Source organism: Sorex fumeus, unplaced genomic scaffold (genome assembly GCF_029834395.1).
Source record: "Sorex fumeus unplaced genomic scaffold, SorFum_2.1 ptg000034l, whole genome shotgun sequence".
In the NCBI taxonomy this organism is placed as follows: domain Eukaryota; kingdom Metazoa; phylum Chordata; class Mammalia; order Eulipotyphla; family Soricidae; genus Sorex; species Sorex fumeus.
Window position 1 is genome coordinate 26,671,759 of NW_026606091.1, and position 12,974 is coordinate 26,684,732.

Below are 12,974 nucleotides of genomic sequence, written 5' to 3' on the forward strand. Positions count from 1 at the left end.
ATGAATGTATCCATTCATCTCCATTCACCCACATCCACATCCATCCATTCACATTCACTCATTCATCCACCAAGTCCCCCACCCACCTGGCACCCAAGGGTACTTGTCAGCTGTGTGGTTGGGATCAGAGCAGGGCGCTCTGCCTGAGTCAACACACTGGTTTGCAGCACCTTGTTCCTAAAGCAAATGTCCTCACCTGTGAAAGTGTATCCTAACTAAGTGCCCTCTCCCGAGTATCCTCAGCTGTAAGAGTGTGCTACCTGCAGAACAAAGCCACACCCCTTTCCTTGCTCACAGTGACATATCACACATGACAGCTTAAGAGAACAGAACAAGTCAGAATGCACTCCCATTCACCCAAATCTAGAATGACAATGGTAGAATTTCAAAGCAATGGGGAAAAGTGGAGACACTGAGAGAGGGTGTTGAATAACGTGGTAGCTCTCTCCAAAAAATAAACAATGATTTTTAAAAAAAGCCATGAAAGTACCTGTTTGGGTGATTGTGAATATGTTCAAAGGGTGAGGAGCATGCATGGGGGAGCCCCAGGTTGGACCCCAGCAACTTATGGTTCCCTGAACACCTCACTGGAAGTAACTCCTGAGCACTACTCAAGTTGGAAATCTAAAAGTAAAAAAGGGATCGGGCCTAGAAAGCATTATATAGATACGTAAATATACACATAAACACATATCAAGTATTTAGGTATATTTTAATGTATATAATTTAAAAAAATGAAACCATTTCCTTTGTTTTAGGGAGCTCCCAAGCAGTGCCAAGGAAATTTGAGAATCACTGCCAGTGATTAGCAGTGTCCTGGCCCTATGGTAGTCCAGGGCTCGGCAGGCTGCCTCTGGCACCAGAACCACTCTGGCACCTCCACTACCAACCCTAGCCACTCCACACTGACCTCCAAGACCACCCGAGCTCCTTGCCCATGAAGCACCCACTGACCGACTCCAGCCAGTTCATGTAGTCGCAGGCCTCTGCCTGGAACTTTGTGGCCATCAGAGAACAGATTCAGTCGGGATGGTCACACATCAGGTCCTGGGGACGGGAGTGACCCCAGCTTGCAACCCTCTCCTCCCCTGGACACGCACCCTGCTGCAGACACCCTGATGCACCCTTCTCAGCATTCTCCCCAGGGTTCCGGTTTGTCTTGTCCATTTCAACCTCAAAGGCACGCATCCCAGCCCTGGAGTCTAGGGTAGTGGATGCTCAGACGAAACCTCTGGAGACGCAGGGTCCAAGCATGGGCCTGGTCACATCCCCACCAGAACCAATCCAGTCCCACCAGAGTTTCATCACACATTCAAGGATGCACAAGGGTGCACAATGCAGAATCACGCGCTGCAAGCGCTATGAAAGCCACGCGCCGAGCACGCAGAGTCGGGTGAAATGTATGGCAAAGGGGAGCCTGGGCGGGCGCCCGGCGCTCGCCAGCCTGACCACGCCCTCCAGGCCCCGCCCCTCACAGGCCCTCCTGCCCCGCCCCAGGCCCCGCCCACTCCGGCCCCGCCCTCCTGGTCCCGCCCCTCCTTGCCCTCCAGACCCTTAGGTCCCGCCCATCCGCCCCGCCCCTTCCTGGCCCCGCCCCTCGCCGCCCTGCGCTTCCGGCCCGGGTTGTGCGGGTCTGCTCGTGTCCTTCGCTTGCAGAGTGGATGAAGCTCGCGCGGCTCATGAAGGTGTTCGTCACGCGCAGGATCCCCCCGGAGGGCCGGGCCGCGCTCGCCGGGGCTGCAGAGTAAGAGCCCGGCGCCCCGCCGGCCGCGATCCTCGCGGGGTTGGCGGGAGAGCGAAGGGGCTGCAGAACCCGGGAGTCTCGGGTAGCCCCGCACACTCCTGATTCAGGGTCTCCACGCGCGGTTTGGGGGTCGCTGCACCCAAATGGGCCGGGTCCGCTTCCGGGAACCCCAGTAATTTTTGTTTTCTTTGGGAAGGACGACGGGTCGCCGCAGGGGCAGGAGAGAGCTGGGGTCCTGGGCTTGGACCTTGGCCGGACTGCCCTAGCTAGCTGAGTCTGCAGTGTGGGGGTGGCATGGAGAGTTGGCTGGGACCCAGCTTTCTCCTAGCCGGCCCAGTGCGGCCCTTAGGCCAAAGCTTCCCAGCGTTTGCAGTGGGAGTGGACGGGGCATTGACCTGGGGTGATGCGAGGCCCCCAGATACAGACCGGGGCTGTTAGCCTTTCCCCTCTGAGGTCCTTTGCAGGGTCAAGAACCTTGCCACTTGTAAGTCTACAACTGTACCTCATGGTGTTTCACTAATCAAAATTTTAGAAAAAAAAAAAAAAAGAAACTTGCCACTTACCAGCCTGAATCCCTTTGCCTTGGGTGACCTTTGTTCCGTGGAGTCCTGCATGGCTAGGCTAGCTGGCTCTGCAAAACCCGTTTCAATGCTTGCAACTCTGAAGTGGGCCCCGGGACTTTGTTTCACGGAGAATTGGGAGATGAGTAAGGAAGGGGCCTAGAGTCTCAGCCAGACTTGTTCGGGTTGGGGGTGTGTGTGGGCAGTGCAGATCCCACTCTGAACTCAGCCCTGCTCTCAGTGCACCATGGCACAGGCCTGGGCAGGGGGAGCCCACCACAGGCCCAAGCACAGGGTGAGATAAGATTGGTTGATTTTGTTCAGTGCAAGGAGACCTTGGGAAGGGTGCTGCTGAGGAAGGGGTGTGTGGGAGAGGGGTGGTGGTGGTGACGGAGTAGCTGCTGCACCTGGGTGTGGAAAGGAAGGTGGTGATGGTGTACATCCATGTATAGAGGTGGTTACTGGTGTGTCAGGGGGGCCTGGTAGCCAGCATCTGTGTCCTGTGACAGACTCCAGATGTGGGGACTGCCCCGAGTGAAGTAACAGGCTCAGTAGCCCCCCTGGGGACATGACTAGTGCCATTGTGGACATTTGAGGGTGGACCCTAAAGCTTCTCCATGGTGGGGCCAGAGTGATCGTACAGCAAACAGGGCATTTGCCCTGCACATGGCCAGCTCAGGTTTGATTGCTGGCATCCCATATTGTCCCTTGAACACCACCAGGAGTAATTCCAGAGTGTAGAACCAGGAGTAACCCCTGAGTATCACCAGGTGTTCCCCCAAAACGAAACAAAACAAAGAGCGTTCTTCCATGCTGCAATGCTAAGGCTGGACCTTCCTAACAAGTCCCAGGTATGAGTGTCACTTAGTGGACTCACAGGGCCAGGACGTGCATCAGTGAGCAAACCCTGTCAGATCCAGAATTCTTCCACACACACCCCGGCCAGGCCATGTGTTAGCACACGGCATCCAAGTCCCCAGGCTGGGAGCTCTGACCTAGAGAGATGACATGAAGGGCTGAGTGTGGGCTTTGCTTGTGGGAGGCCTAGGCTCAGTCCCCAGCGCCTCATGGTTCTCTAAAGTCAGTGTGACCCCAGAGCCCTGAGTAGCTCCTGAGCACTCTTGGGTGGGGCCCCGCTCCCCGCCCCCAGCTCTCCTCTCTCCCTCTCTCTGCTCTTCTTGCATTGAGCCTAGAGCTGTGCCCATGACCTCTCAGCTTAGGCTATGCCCTAGGGGGCCCCCGTCCACACTATGAGAGCTCCCAGGGCCCGTGGGGAGGCCCCTTGCCCTGAGCGGTCTTTCCTTTGCTGGCAGCTGTGAGGTGGTGCAGTGGGACTCGGACGAGCCCATCCCCAGCAAGGAGCTGGAGCGTGGCGTGGCGGGTGCTCACGGCCTGCTGTGTCTGCTCACCGACCGCGTGGACCAGAGGATCCTGGATGCTGCAGGTGTGTGCCCGGGGGAGGGGGGGAGGGGCTGGGAGCATGTAGCCCAGTTGGGGGCACATTAACCGGCCTGTGGGCACTTGAGATCTCACAAGTTCACTCACTCCTGGGACAGAGGGGGCTGTGGGGACACGCTGTGGGACCCACATGCGCCTTCTGGCTGGAAGCCTGGGAGGACAAAGGCCGGGGTGTGGAGTCAGCGGGTGCTGGGGGGAGGGAGGGGTGGTAGCCCAGAGCCCTGGGCCTCATCCAACCCTGAGTACTTGCTGACCCAGAGCAAGGCCTGACCCCTGGACCTACCTAGGGGGTAAGGGGTGGGTGGCACCCCGGGGACCAAGCATGAGCTGGCCCCCTGCTGCTCATTCACACCTCAGCCACGGGTTTTGAGAGAAAGTCCAGACTCAGGCTGCAGGGTCAAGGAGCCCCTATGAGCTAGGCCTTACTCCAGAGCTTTTCAGGGTCCCCCTGTAGCTGCCTTCATAGTGCTGGTGGAGGTGGTGGTAGGAAGGTCCCTGTTGGGTAGACAGTTTGGGGGGTTCTGAGCAGGGCCTTGATGTCAGGGGTCTCTGGGCTAAGCCTCGGCTGGCCCAGCCTCCCCACACCACACCATTCATCCCTGTCGAAGCGGAACCTCCAGCCTTTCACTCCAGGAACGTGGTGATCAGCCGGTGTCCCTGCCACGGCTCCCAGCGCCCCAGCTCTGAGTCCCGTCTGGAAGGAGACAAACAATGCTCTTTGCTCCCCTAGGGGCCAACCTCAAGGTCATCAGCACGCTGTCTGTGGGCGTGGACCACCTGGCTTTGGATGAAATCAAGAAGCGGTGAGTGTCGGGCAGGACGGGCCTGGAGATGGGGGAGTCCCCCAGGGCCAGGGGAAGGGGAGCTGCAGGGGAATATGGGGTGGGGGCAGCTGGCATGGTCAGAGTCAGCTCACGGGCCCAGGCGGTGTGCAGAGGAGTGAGCGCCTGCGTGGGACGTGTGGGGCTCTGTGCTCAGTCTTCGGTACCATGTGACACCCTTGACTCTGTGTGGTCATGGTAGCTTCGAGTACTGTGATGGAGAACCTCATGGACCCTGGCACCGAACCATCTGGGCCAGGCCAACTCACCAGGACTGGCCCTGAGCTCCCAAGGATTGCTCAGGAGCCCCCTCACCCCAAAATAAATTAGCCCAGGGGCCAGGGTGTGAGGGTGAATGCCTTGTATTTGCCAGCACCCAGATTCAAACCTTGGCACCACATGGCATCACGGGGTGTGGCCCTGGAGGTCCCCAGTCATGGCCTGGGTGGCCCTTCAGGTTCCCGACATCACAGGCCAGAGCGGCACTGCATCCTCAGACTTGGCTGACCAGGAGTTGCCAAGAGTGGCCTGCAGACCCCTGAGTGCCAGTTGGGAGCACCCCTTCCCCCCCCCGGCCGCCAATAAGCAAAGGAGTCCAGAGATCAGAAGCCGTAGAGAGCTTTAATGTCCAGGTTGCGCCTCTCATATGCTTGATTGTTTTTTGACCCTTAGCACAACCCCACGAGGAGAAGAGACGGGCATCATTTCCCTGTGTGCTTGTTTGGGCTCCTGAGCAAGTGCTCAGGGAGTGTGGGGTCCATTCCAGACAGTGACCTCATGATTCATTGCTCGGGCCGGGCAATGCTAGGGACCACTGGAGCCACCCTAGGCAGGGCACGATTGGCCAGGTGGGAACAGTGATGGCACTCAGGCCCCTGTTACTGGGCAGGCATGTCCCTCTGACCCCTGAGCTGCGCTGACCCGCCCCTTCCCCCTTTCCATGAGGAAATTCAGAAAAGGTGAAGTCGTTGCTTGCTTAAGATCGCGAGCCCCCATCTCCCAGCTCGTGGTCTCCCTAGGGTGCCCACAGCAGAGAGGGTGTGTAGCAGAGCCTGGGGCCAGTGCTTCAGGCCGCAGTTATCAGCAGTTGGTTGGTTTGCAGTGGGATCCGTGTGGGTTACACCCCTGATGTGCTGACGGACGCCACGGCGGAGCTGGCCGTCTCCCTGCTGCTCACCACCTGTCGCCGGCTGCCCGAAGCCATGGAGGAGGTGAAGAAGTGAGTGACGCTGGTGGGAAAGCCAAGTTTTGCTTCTGAATCCCCAGACTGCCTGTGTACTGAGAGGCCATGGATTCTGCAGAGTATTGAACTGAACTCGGCAGGAAGGGGTCCCAGGGAAAGCTGGGAGAGAGCGGGTCAGGGCAAACATCATGGAGGAGGTGACAGGTGGGTGTTCTCTCTTGCACTTTCTGGGAGACAGTTCATCCTCCTCATCCTCTGTGTCAGACTCCAGAAAGTCCTGGAAGCTATAGATGGTTCTGTGAACCATTGAGTTCTGCTTTGCAGACCCTCTGGTCTATGCGACCCCTGTTTGGTGGCAGAGGTGCCCCTGATGCTCACTTGACCCTGGCTTGGGGTCAGAGCAGGGCTGGAATTGGGGGCTAGATGTCAGAGTCAGGAACCGCATTCCAGGGTGAAGGGTCTGGCCAGGGTAACGGGCACACATGGGCACTTGGAGCAAGGCTGCAAGGTCATGAAGGAGCCGGTTGATGTCCACCTGGTCTCATGTCCAGGAGCTGCTGCCATCTGTGTCCTGATCCCTGACCCCTGGCCTCCCAAGGGTGAGCGCTGCTGGTGCCCCTGCACACTGAGCTCTCCGCCTCAGGAATCTCAGCTTCTGAGCACGGCTCTGTAACCTCAGGCGGGAGCTGTTTTTGCTCAGTTTCCTGTTGGCAGAACAGGACGAGGACACCTCAGGCTCCTTCTGCCCTCCCTTCTGGGGTCCTGCCTGGCTTTTGGGCCGCAGCTTGGCTGGTACCTGCATGCAGTGAGGACACACCTGGGTTGCTCGTGACACTCGTGTCACCTTGGATCTTCAGACCCGAGAGCAGGGCCCCTCTCACCCAACCTCCTCCCACAGTGGCGGCTGGACATCCTGGAAACCCCTATGGATGTGCGGTTACGGCCTGCAGCACAGCACCGTCGGCATCATCGGGCTTGGCCGCATAGGTGAGCCCTCCTCCTGCCCGCCTGCCCTGGGCTCCTGGGGTTGGTGGCTGGCACTGGGACCCTGCACGCTGAATGGCGTCTCACAGGTCGCAGTTGGCCCAAGACACCTGCATGTTGGGCATTTGTTGTGTGTGTGTGTGTGTGTGTGTGTGTGTGTGTGTGTGTGTGTGTGTGTGTGTTGGGGACAGGGAGTCTTAGCAAGGCCCTGAGTGCCACCCTGCAATGCCATGGCCTCCACCCCCAGCACTGCAGGATGGAGCCCTGGTTGTTTCAGCACTGCTGGGTCTGGGGTCTGGGTCCTGTAAGAAAGAGGGGGACAGAAAACCAAAAACCCAATGTGGGTTCCTTGAGCAGGGTTGATCGGGCAGTCGGGACAAGGGTAGGGGCCTGGGCACTGCAAGGCAGCACCAGTTGACCAGCTTCTGGAGCGCCCTGGACTTGGCTTCTGGAAGGCAGCTAAGTTGGGAATTCTTAGGAATCAGCAGCTCCAGCAGGGGGAAGTCTGGCTACAGCAGCATGAGCAAGCAGTGGTCTTGGCGGCTTCAGGATGGCGTCACCGCAGTTGTTGGGGTCCTGGGAGGTCAGACCTCAGTGGGGTTCCAGGGAAGGTTACAGTGGGAACAAACCTCGACGACTCCCTTCCTGCAGGTCAGGCCATAGCCCGGTGCCTGAAGCCCTTTGGCGTCCATAGGTTTTTGTACAGCGGACGCAAGCCCCGGCCCCAGGAAGCTGCGGAGTTCCAGGCAGAGTTTGGTAAGGAGCTTCTGGATTTGCACAGAAATTCCAGGCTGTGCCCATTCGCTACCATAGCAGCATTTTTGCACCCAGAACTCAAGCCCAGGTGCCCCCTATGTACCACCCTTGGTGCCCCTCAGCCTCAAGTGACCTAAGTGTCCCCACCTAGGTACATGCAGACCATACCAGGTCCTCTCATGCTAGACGGGCACGTGACCTTTGGATCTCTTGTCTCTGTTGGTTCCTCCATGGGCAGAGCCGCATCCTGGTGACAGTCTGGGGGAGGAGTCGGGACTTGCCTTAGTTTCCCTATGAAACTGTGAGCATAGCCCTCGGCCCCCCGGCTGCTCTCGCTCAGTGCACTCATATAGGCTGAACTCCACATTTCCTCACCACCATGGCTGCTTGGGCCCAGACCCCACTGTCTTGAGTGGCTCTGAAACACCCTCCATCCTTCATTGGCCTCAGTTTCCCTGTCTGCTCAGCCAAGGGGTGAATGAATGATGTTGTGAGCCAGCACCCCACGAGGGCTGTAAGCTTTTTTTTGAGGGGGGTCACACCCGGCGATGCACAGGGGTTACTCCTGGCTCATGCACTCAGGAATTACTCCTGGCGGTGCTCGGGGGACCAAATGGGATGCTGGGAATTGAACCCCGGTCGGCCGAGTGCAAGGCAAATGCCCTACCTACTGTTCTATCACTCTAGCCCCAGGGCTGTAAGCTCTTATCAGGGTTGTCCTGGCAGGGGGAAGAGAGGGGAGCCTCCCCACCCCCAATACCTACAATTCTGCAGCTGAGAGCAATCTTCTTCCCCAAGTGCCCACCAGCCAACTGGCCGCTGAGTCCGATTTCGTCGTTGTGGCCTGTTCCTTAACTCCTGCCACCAAGGGCCTCTGCAACCAGGACTTCTTCCAGCGGATGAAAAACACGGCAGTGTTTATCAACATCAGCAGGTACCCTGGGCCCCCATGAGCACATTTAGGGGTGTCCCCTGCCACTGTCAGAGACCTGGCTTCCCTGTGGTGGTCGATGAGACCTCAGGCTGGTTCCCTGTGTGCCATAAGCGAGCCAGGCAACCCAAATGTACAGAAGGGACAGGGGAGTGCACCCAGACGGGTAGGGGTTGGTCAGGGTGTGATAAGGAGTGGCAGAGAGCTACCAAGTTCCTATACCCAGGCAGGGCTGGCCCATGCAGTGCCCAGCCTGAATCTGTCCAGGAGCCAGTGACCGTCAGAGCTGGTCCTCCCATCCCTCTTATCCAGCCCCTTCGTTGCTGTGACTTCATTATGGAGGCAGACAGCTGGGCTGTGGGCAGTGGACCCCGAGGGCTTAGGCACCCCAGAAGCTGTACACTCTGATGCTCAGCTACAAGGGAGGTGACTTGGGAACAGGCAGCCAGGCTCGTACATGCAGGGATGGGCAGGCCACTGTTTGCTCATCCACACGGTTTATTGCATGCACAAGAAGACCCGGGGAATCCGATTTTACTCTGGTAGTCGGGTCCTGTGTGCCCACTTGGATGTATGTGGAAAGATGTACCTTGGGCCAGTGCCCTCATTAGGCAGGTCAGACTGGTACTAACCAGATCAGCAACAGCTAGATGGGTCCCACACAAGAGCAGACTTGGGGGCCTGTTCCCACAATAGTGGGTGCCAGTATGGGCCCCCCTGAGAGCCAGAGGCTCTTCCACTTTCACAGAGGGGGTCTGAGACAGTCTGAGGTGCTGGCGAAGTCCCACAGCTACAAAGCTGCAGGGTGAGGTAGTGTGAGGCCTTTCCAGACCTGGAGGGACATGAGGCTGACGGTACTCAGGGCCAGGCCAGGGAACAAGCTCAGGCTGGCATATGCCTTGAGACCCAAGATCAGACTCTGATGCCGTTGCTCTGGAGGGTCCTTAGCACAGCCCAGAGGTAGCTGTGGTGTCCCTGGCACCTGTCTCTGGGCAGCACCATATCCTCAGGTCTTCACATTCATACAAAAGGCCGGGTTGGTTGAGTGTCACCTGGTATGGTCCTGGGGCCCCTTGAGCATTGTTTGGGGAACACGCCCACAAAAAGGGCCAGGGCTGGAGTGGTAAGACAATATATAGGACACTTGCCTTACACCCAGCCAACTTGGGTTCGATCCCTGCCCCCCCCACTCCCCCCTGCATATGTCACCCAAGCCCTGCCAGGAGTGATCTCTGAGTAAGTGCAGAGCCAGGAGTAAGCCCTGAACATAGCTGGATGTGGCCCAAATATTATTTTGAAAATGCCAAGTGCCAGGCTGGCACAGTTCATTCCCTGGGTTCTGCTCTAAAAGTAACCAGGTAGGGGAGCTTTGGGGTCACCCAGCTCACTCTGTCCTTCCTAGGGGAGATGTGGTGAACCAGGATGACCTGTACCAGGCCTTGGCCAGTGGGCGGATCGCAGGTGCAGGCCTAGATGTGACCACCCCAGAACCCCTGCCCACAGACCACCCTCTCCTGAGCCTGAAGAACTGTGGTAAGACCTGGGCCTCACCCTGTGGGGCATAGCAGTCGGGGAGGTGCAGGGGCACAGGGGAGACTCTGGCAGGTAGTGTGAACCAATGTGATGGGACCCAGGCAGGGACCACAGCCATTTGTGCTATGACCATTTGGTGCCTGACCTTTGGTGGGTGGTGGGACTTTACTATGCCCAGCCCAGTCTGCGACTGTCAGGGATGCAGGCTAAGGAGGGCTCTTTTAGCATCTTGGGGTGGAGAGGTAGTACAGCAGGTAGGGCGCTTGCCTTGTACATGCCAATCTGAGCCCCCTCGCCGGCATCCCGTATGATCCTGTGAGCACCATCAGGGGTGATCCCTGAGCTCAAAACAAGGAGGAAGCCCTGGGCACCACCCAGTGTAGCTCCAAAACAAAGCAAAAAAGAAACCCCCCTGTGCCTCATTTCTGCAGCGCATCCCAGCAAAACTAGCTGCTCTGAGTGAGCAGTTCGGTTTCTGGAGCGCCAAAACAGGTTCCTCTGCAGGAATGCCAACAGCGGGGAGGAGCAAGAACAAAAGGGACCGGAGAAAGCGCAGTGACAATATGCTCTGTGTATTTGTAGTGTCACCTGTGCAGGTCCTAAGCACTCTCTCAACTCCAAACCCACCCCCATGGATTCCGCTGGGTGCTGAGGGTACCCCACTGTACACCCCACTTCTGCTCCCTCCTGCTTTCCTCAGCACCTCTGCTGCTGGTTCAGCCTCTTGGCAGCAGTGGCTCCTCTCCAGAGTGGCTGTGATTCCAGTTTCGTTTTCCCCAAAAACAAAATTAGAACTGATTTTTAAAAATCACGAATGAATCCAGGTGACACTTGATATGCCAGTGTGGTTCTCTCCTCCCCCTCATACAGCCAGCACCCTCCTTCCCCCAAACTACAAGTCCCCCAAGGGGGTCCCTCCTGTCTTGTGAATTAGAACCACTTCACCATCCTGCATCGACCCCCACCCCCAAAGGCAGGTAGATATTTCTGGAAGGCTCTCCCCAGTGTGGTGGCTGAAAGAAACTGCATACACTTAGGGAGCCGGGCCCCATTTCTGCTTCGGTTAGTATGATTAGGTGGGCCTCCCATTTGTTTCTGGAGCTGGTGGACCTGATGCCAGCGAGCAGCACTGCCCACTGCAGGGTGTAGTGAACGATGTCATGTCTAGACTTTGTCACCCTGGTGTCCCTGGATCACTCGGGCAAGCTGGTCCATCTTCAGATGGTCGCTGTGAGTGGAAAGGCTGATGCCGTGGAATGGGGCACCCTCCTTTATTTCCCTTTAAAGCAGGAGCCCAAGGGAAGGCCCTTGGCCACCTTCCCTGCAGCAAGTGGCCCCATTATTGCAGCCCTTGGGAACTCTCCGTCCTCCCCGTCACTGCCTGAAAAGGCACATTGACCATGGTGGCAGGGCTGCCGCCCGCAGCTGGCACCACTATTCCCTTCCGGCGGGCCCTTGGATACTGCTTCTAAAAGGCGCTCTGTGCAGTCATATGACCTGGTTTGCTCTCCAGAAGCCCAGCAGCTCCCTTCAGGAGTTCAGGGTGGGGGATCCCTACTGTGCCCCCTAAATTGGTCACCTTGCTGCCCTGCGGATGGAAGGGCTGGGTCTCACTGGCACCCAGGTGCCTTCTTGCCTATAGTACATCCCCAGGTTTAAGACACAGCCCATCACTCCGTGCCTGGGTCCCAGTAGCCTGAGTCTTTGCACTGTCCCTCTGAGCTCATCTCCAGGGGAACAACAGGACAAAAGGCAACTAAGGCAGGCGTCCTCTCCTGGCTGGCACACTGCATGGAGAAAGGCTCGCGGGTACTCTCCTCAGTCAACCTGTTTCTGACCTCCCTCTTCTACTTTCCCAGTGATCCTGCCCCACATTGGCAGTGCCACCCACAGAACCCGAAACACCATGTCACTGCTGGCAGCTAACAACCTGCTGGCCGGCCTGAGAGGGGAGCCGATGCCCAGTGAACTCAAGCTGTAGCCACGTGGATCCCCGGAGCCCAGGATTCCGGCAGACATGCCCAGGCTTGATTTGCTGCCCTGCCTGAGGATGGGAGCCCAGGCAAAGCCGCCGTGCTGAGCCACCGTGCTGAGCAGTACATGGGCCAGTGCGGCAGCTGGAAGGGTGCGGGCCCAGAGCATGTTCTAGTAAACAGTTCTCTGAGAGACTGTCTTGGCCTGTGACTAGAGAAGCAGATGAGAAGCGCGTCTGCGGCCACCCCAGTCCTCATTAGAACCCACCCAAGCCCCGTTCCCCTCACCCTCTCTGCTCCAGGCTGCCCACCAAGCAGGGGAGGGCCTATTCTCAGTGTGAATACAGTAGCCATGAACTTTGGAGCAAATCCAAACTCCACAGAAAGAATTCCATGAGCACTTGACACTTGGTATTTCCTTGGACAGGGGCTGGAGAGCTAGGATAGTGGGGAAGGTGCTTGACATGCACACAGCTGATCAAAATTTGATCCCTGGTACCCAATACAGTCCCCTGAGCACCACCAGGGGTGATCCCTGAGCACAGCAAGGGGTGGCCCAATACCCTCTCCCCTGCAAGAATAATTGAACATGGATGGGCTTTCACTTTAGGATTTGTTTCAGCACCTGTACCTTGTTTCTGACCTCCACCCAAGGGGTTCCCCTTTTGTCATTCCCCTTCCCACTCCCTCTCTGCTCCCCAAGGCTAAGCCACCTGCGCTGCGGAAGCCTTGTTCCTGCCTAGGACTCAAGCCCTAGCAATTCCCACAGTCAAGCCCAACTGGCTGGTGCGGATTTCAACCTTGGCAGCAGGTTGGGATCAGGCTAGTGGGAGACTGAGCAGGCCCTCAAGAGTACAACTGCAGGGGGAAGAGAGCAAATCGCCACCAGTGTTCACAGCTCAGACAGAACTAGAGCAGAGAAGGCAGCCAGGACCATGCTGAGGGGAACAGCCGGTAACAATTAACATGCAGCATTAGTGTTTTCTACTTGGTTTAAAAAAAAAAACTGGACCAAACATTTCCCAAGTGTT

General features: G+C 57.5%; 1 protein-coding gene across 1 annotated transcript; it reads left to right on the forward strand.

Moving 5' to 3' along the window:
• Nucleotides 1–1,597: 1,597 nt before the first annotated feature.
• Nucleotides 1,598–12,136, forward strand: GRHPR (glyoxylate and hydroxypyruvate reductase). The gene is made up of 9 exons (XM_056117230.1): nucleotides 1,598–1,744; nucleotides 3,618–3,748; nucleotides 4,493–4,565; nucleotides 5,686–5,802; nucleotides 6,665–6,753; nucleotides 7,402–7,506; nucleotides 8,305–8,440; nucleotides 9,840–9,970; nucleotides 11,830–12,136. The coding sequence occupies exons 1-9, from the start codon at nucleotides 1,662–1,664 to the stop codon at nucleotides 11,949–11,951; spliced, it is 987 nt and encodes a 328-aa protein (XP_055973205.1). The 5' UTR covers nucleotides 1,598–1,661; the 3' UTR covers nucleotides 11,952–12,136.
• Nucleotides 12,137–12,974: the final 838 nt, after the last annotated feature.

Coding starts and splice junctions, on each gene's coding strand:
- GRHPR (XM_056117230.1), top strand. CDS start 1,662: ATGAAGCTCGCGCGGCTCATGAAGGTGTTCGTCACGCGCAGGATCCCC. Junction 7,507..8,304: donor GGAGTTCCAGGCAGAGTTTG/GTAAGGAGCTTC, acceptor TTCTTCCCCAAG/TGCCCACCAGCCAACTGGCC. Junction 8,441..9,839: donor GTGTTTATCAACATCAGCAG/GTACCCTGGGCC, acceptor TGTCCTTCCTAG/GGGAGATGTGGTGAACCAGG.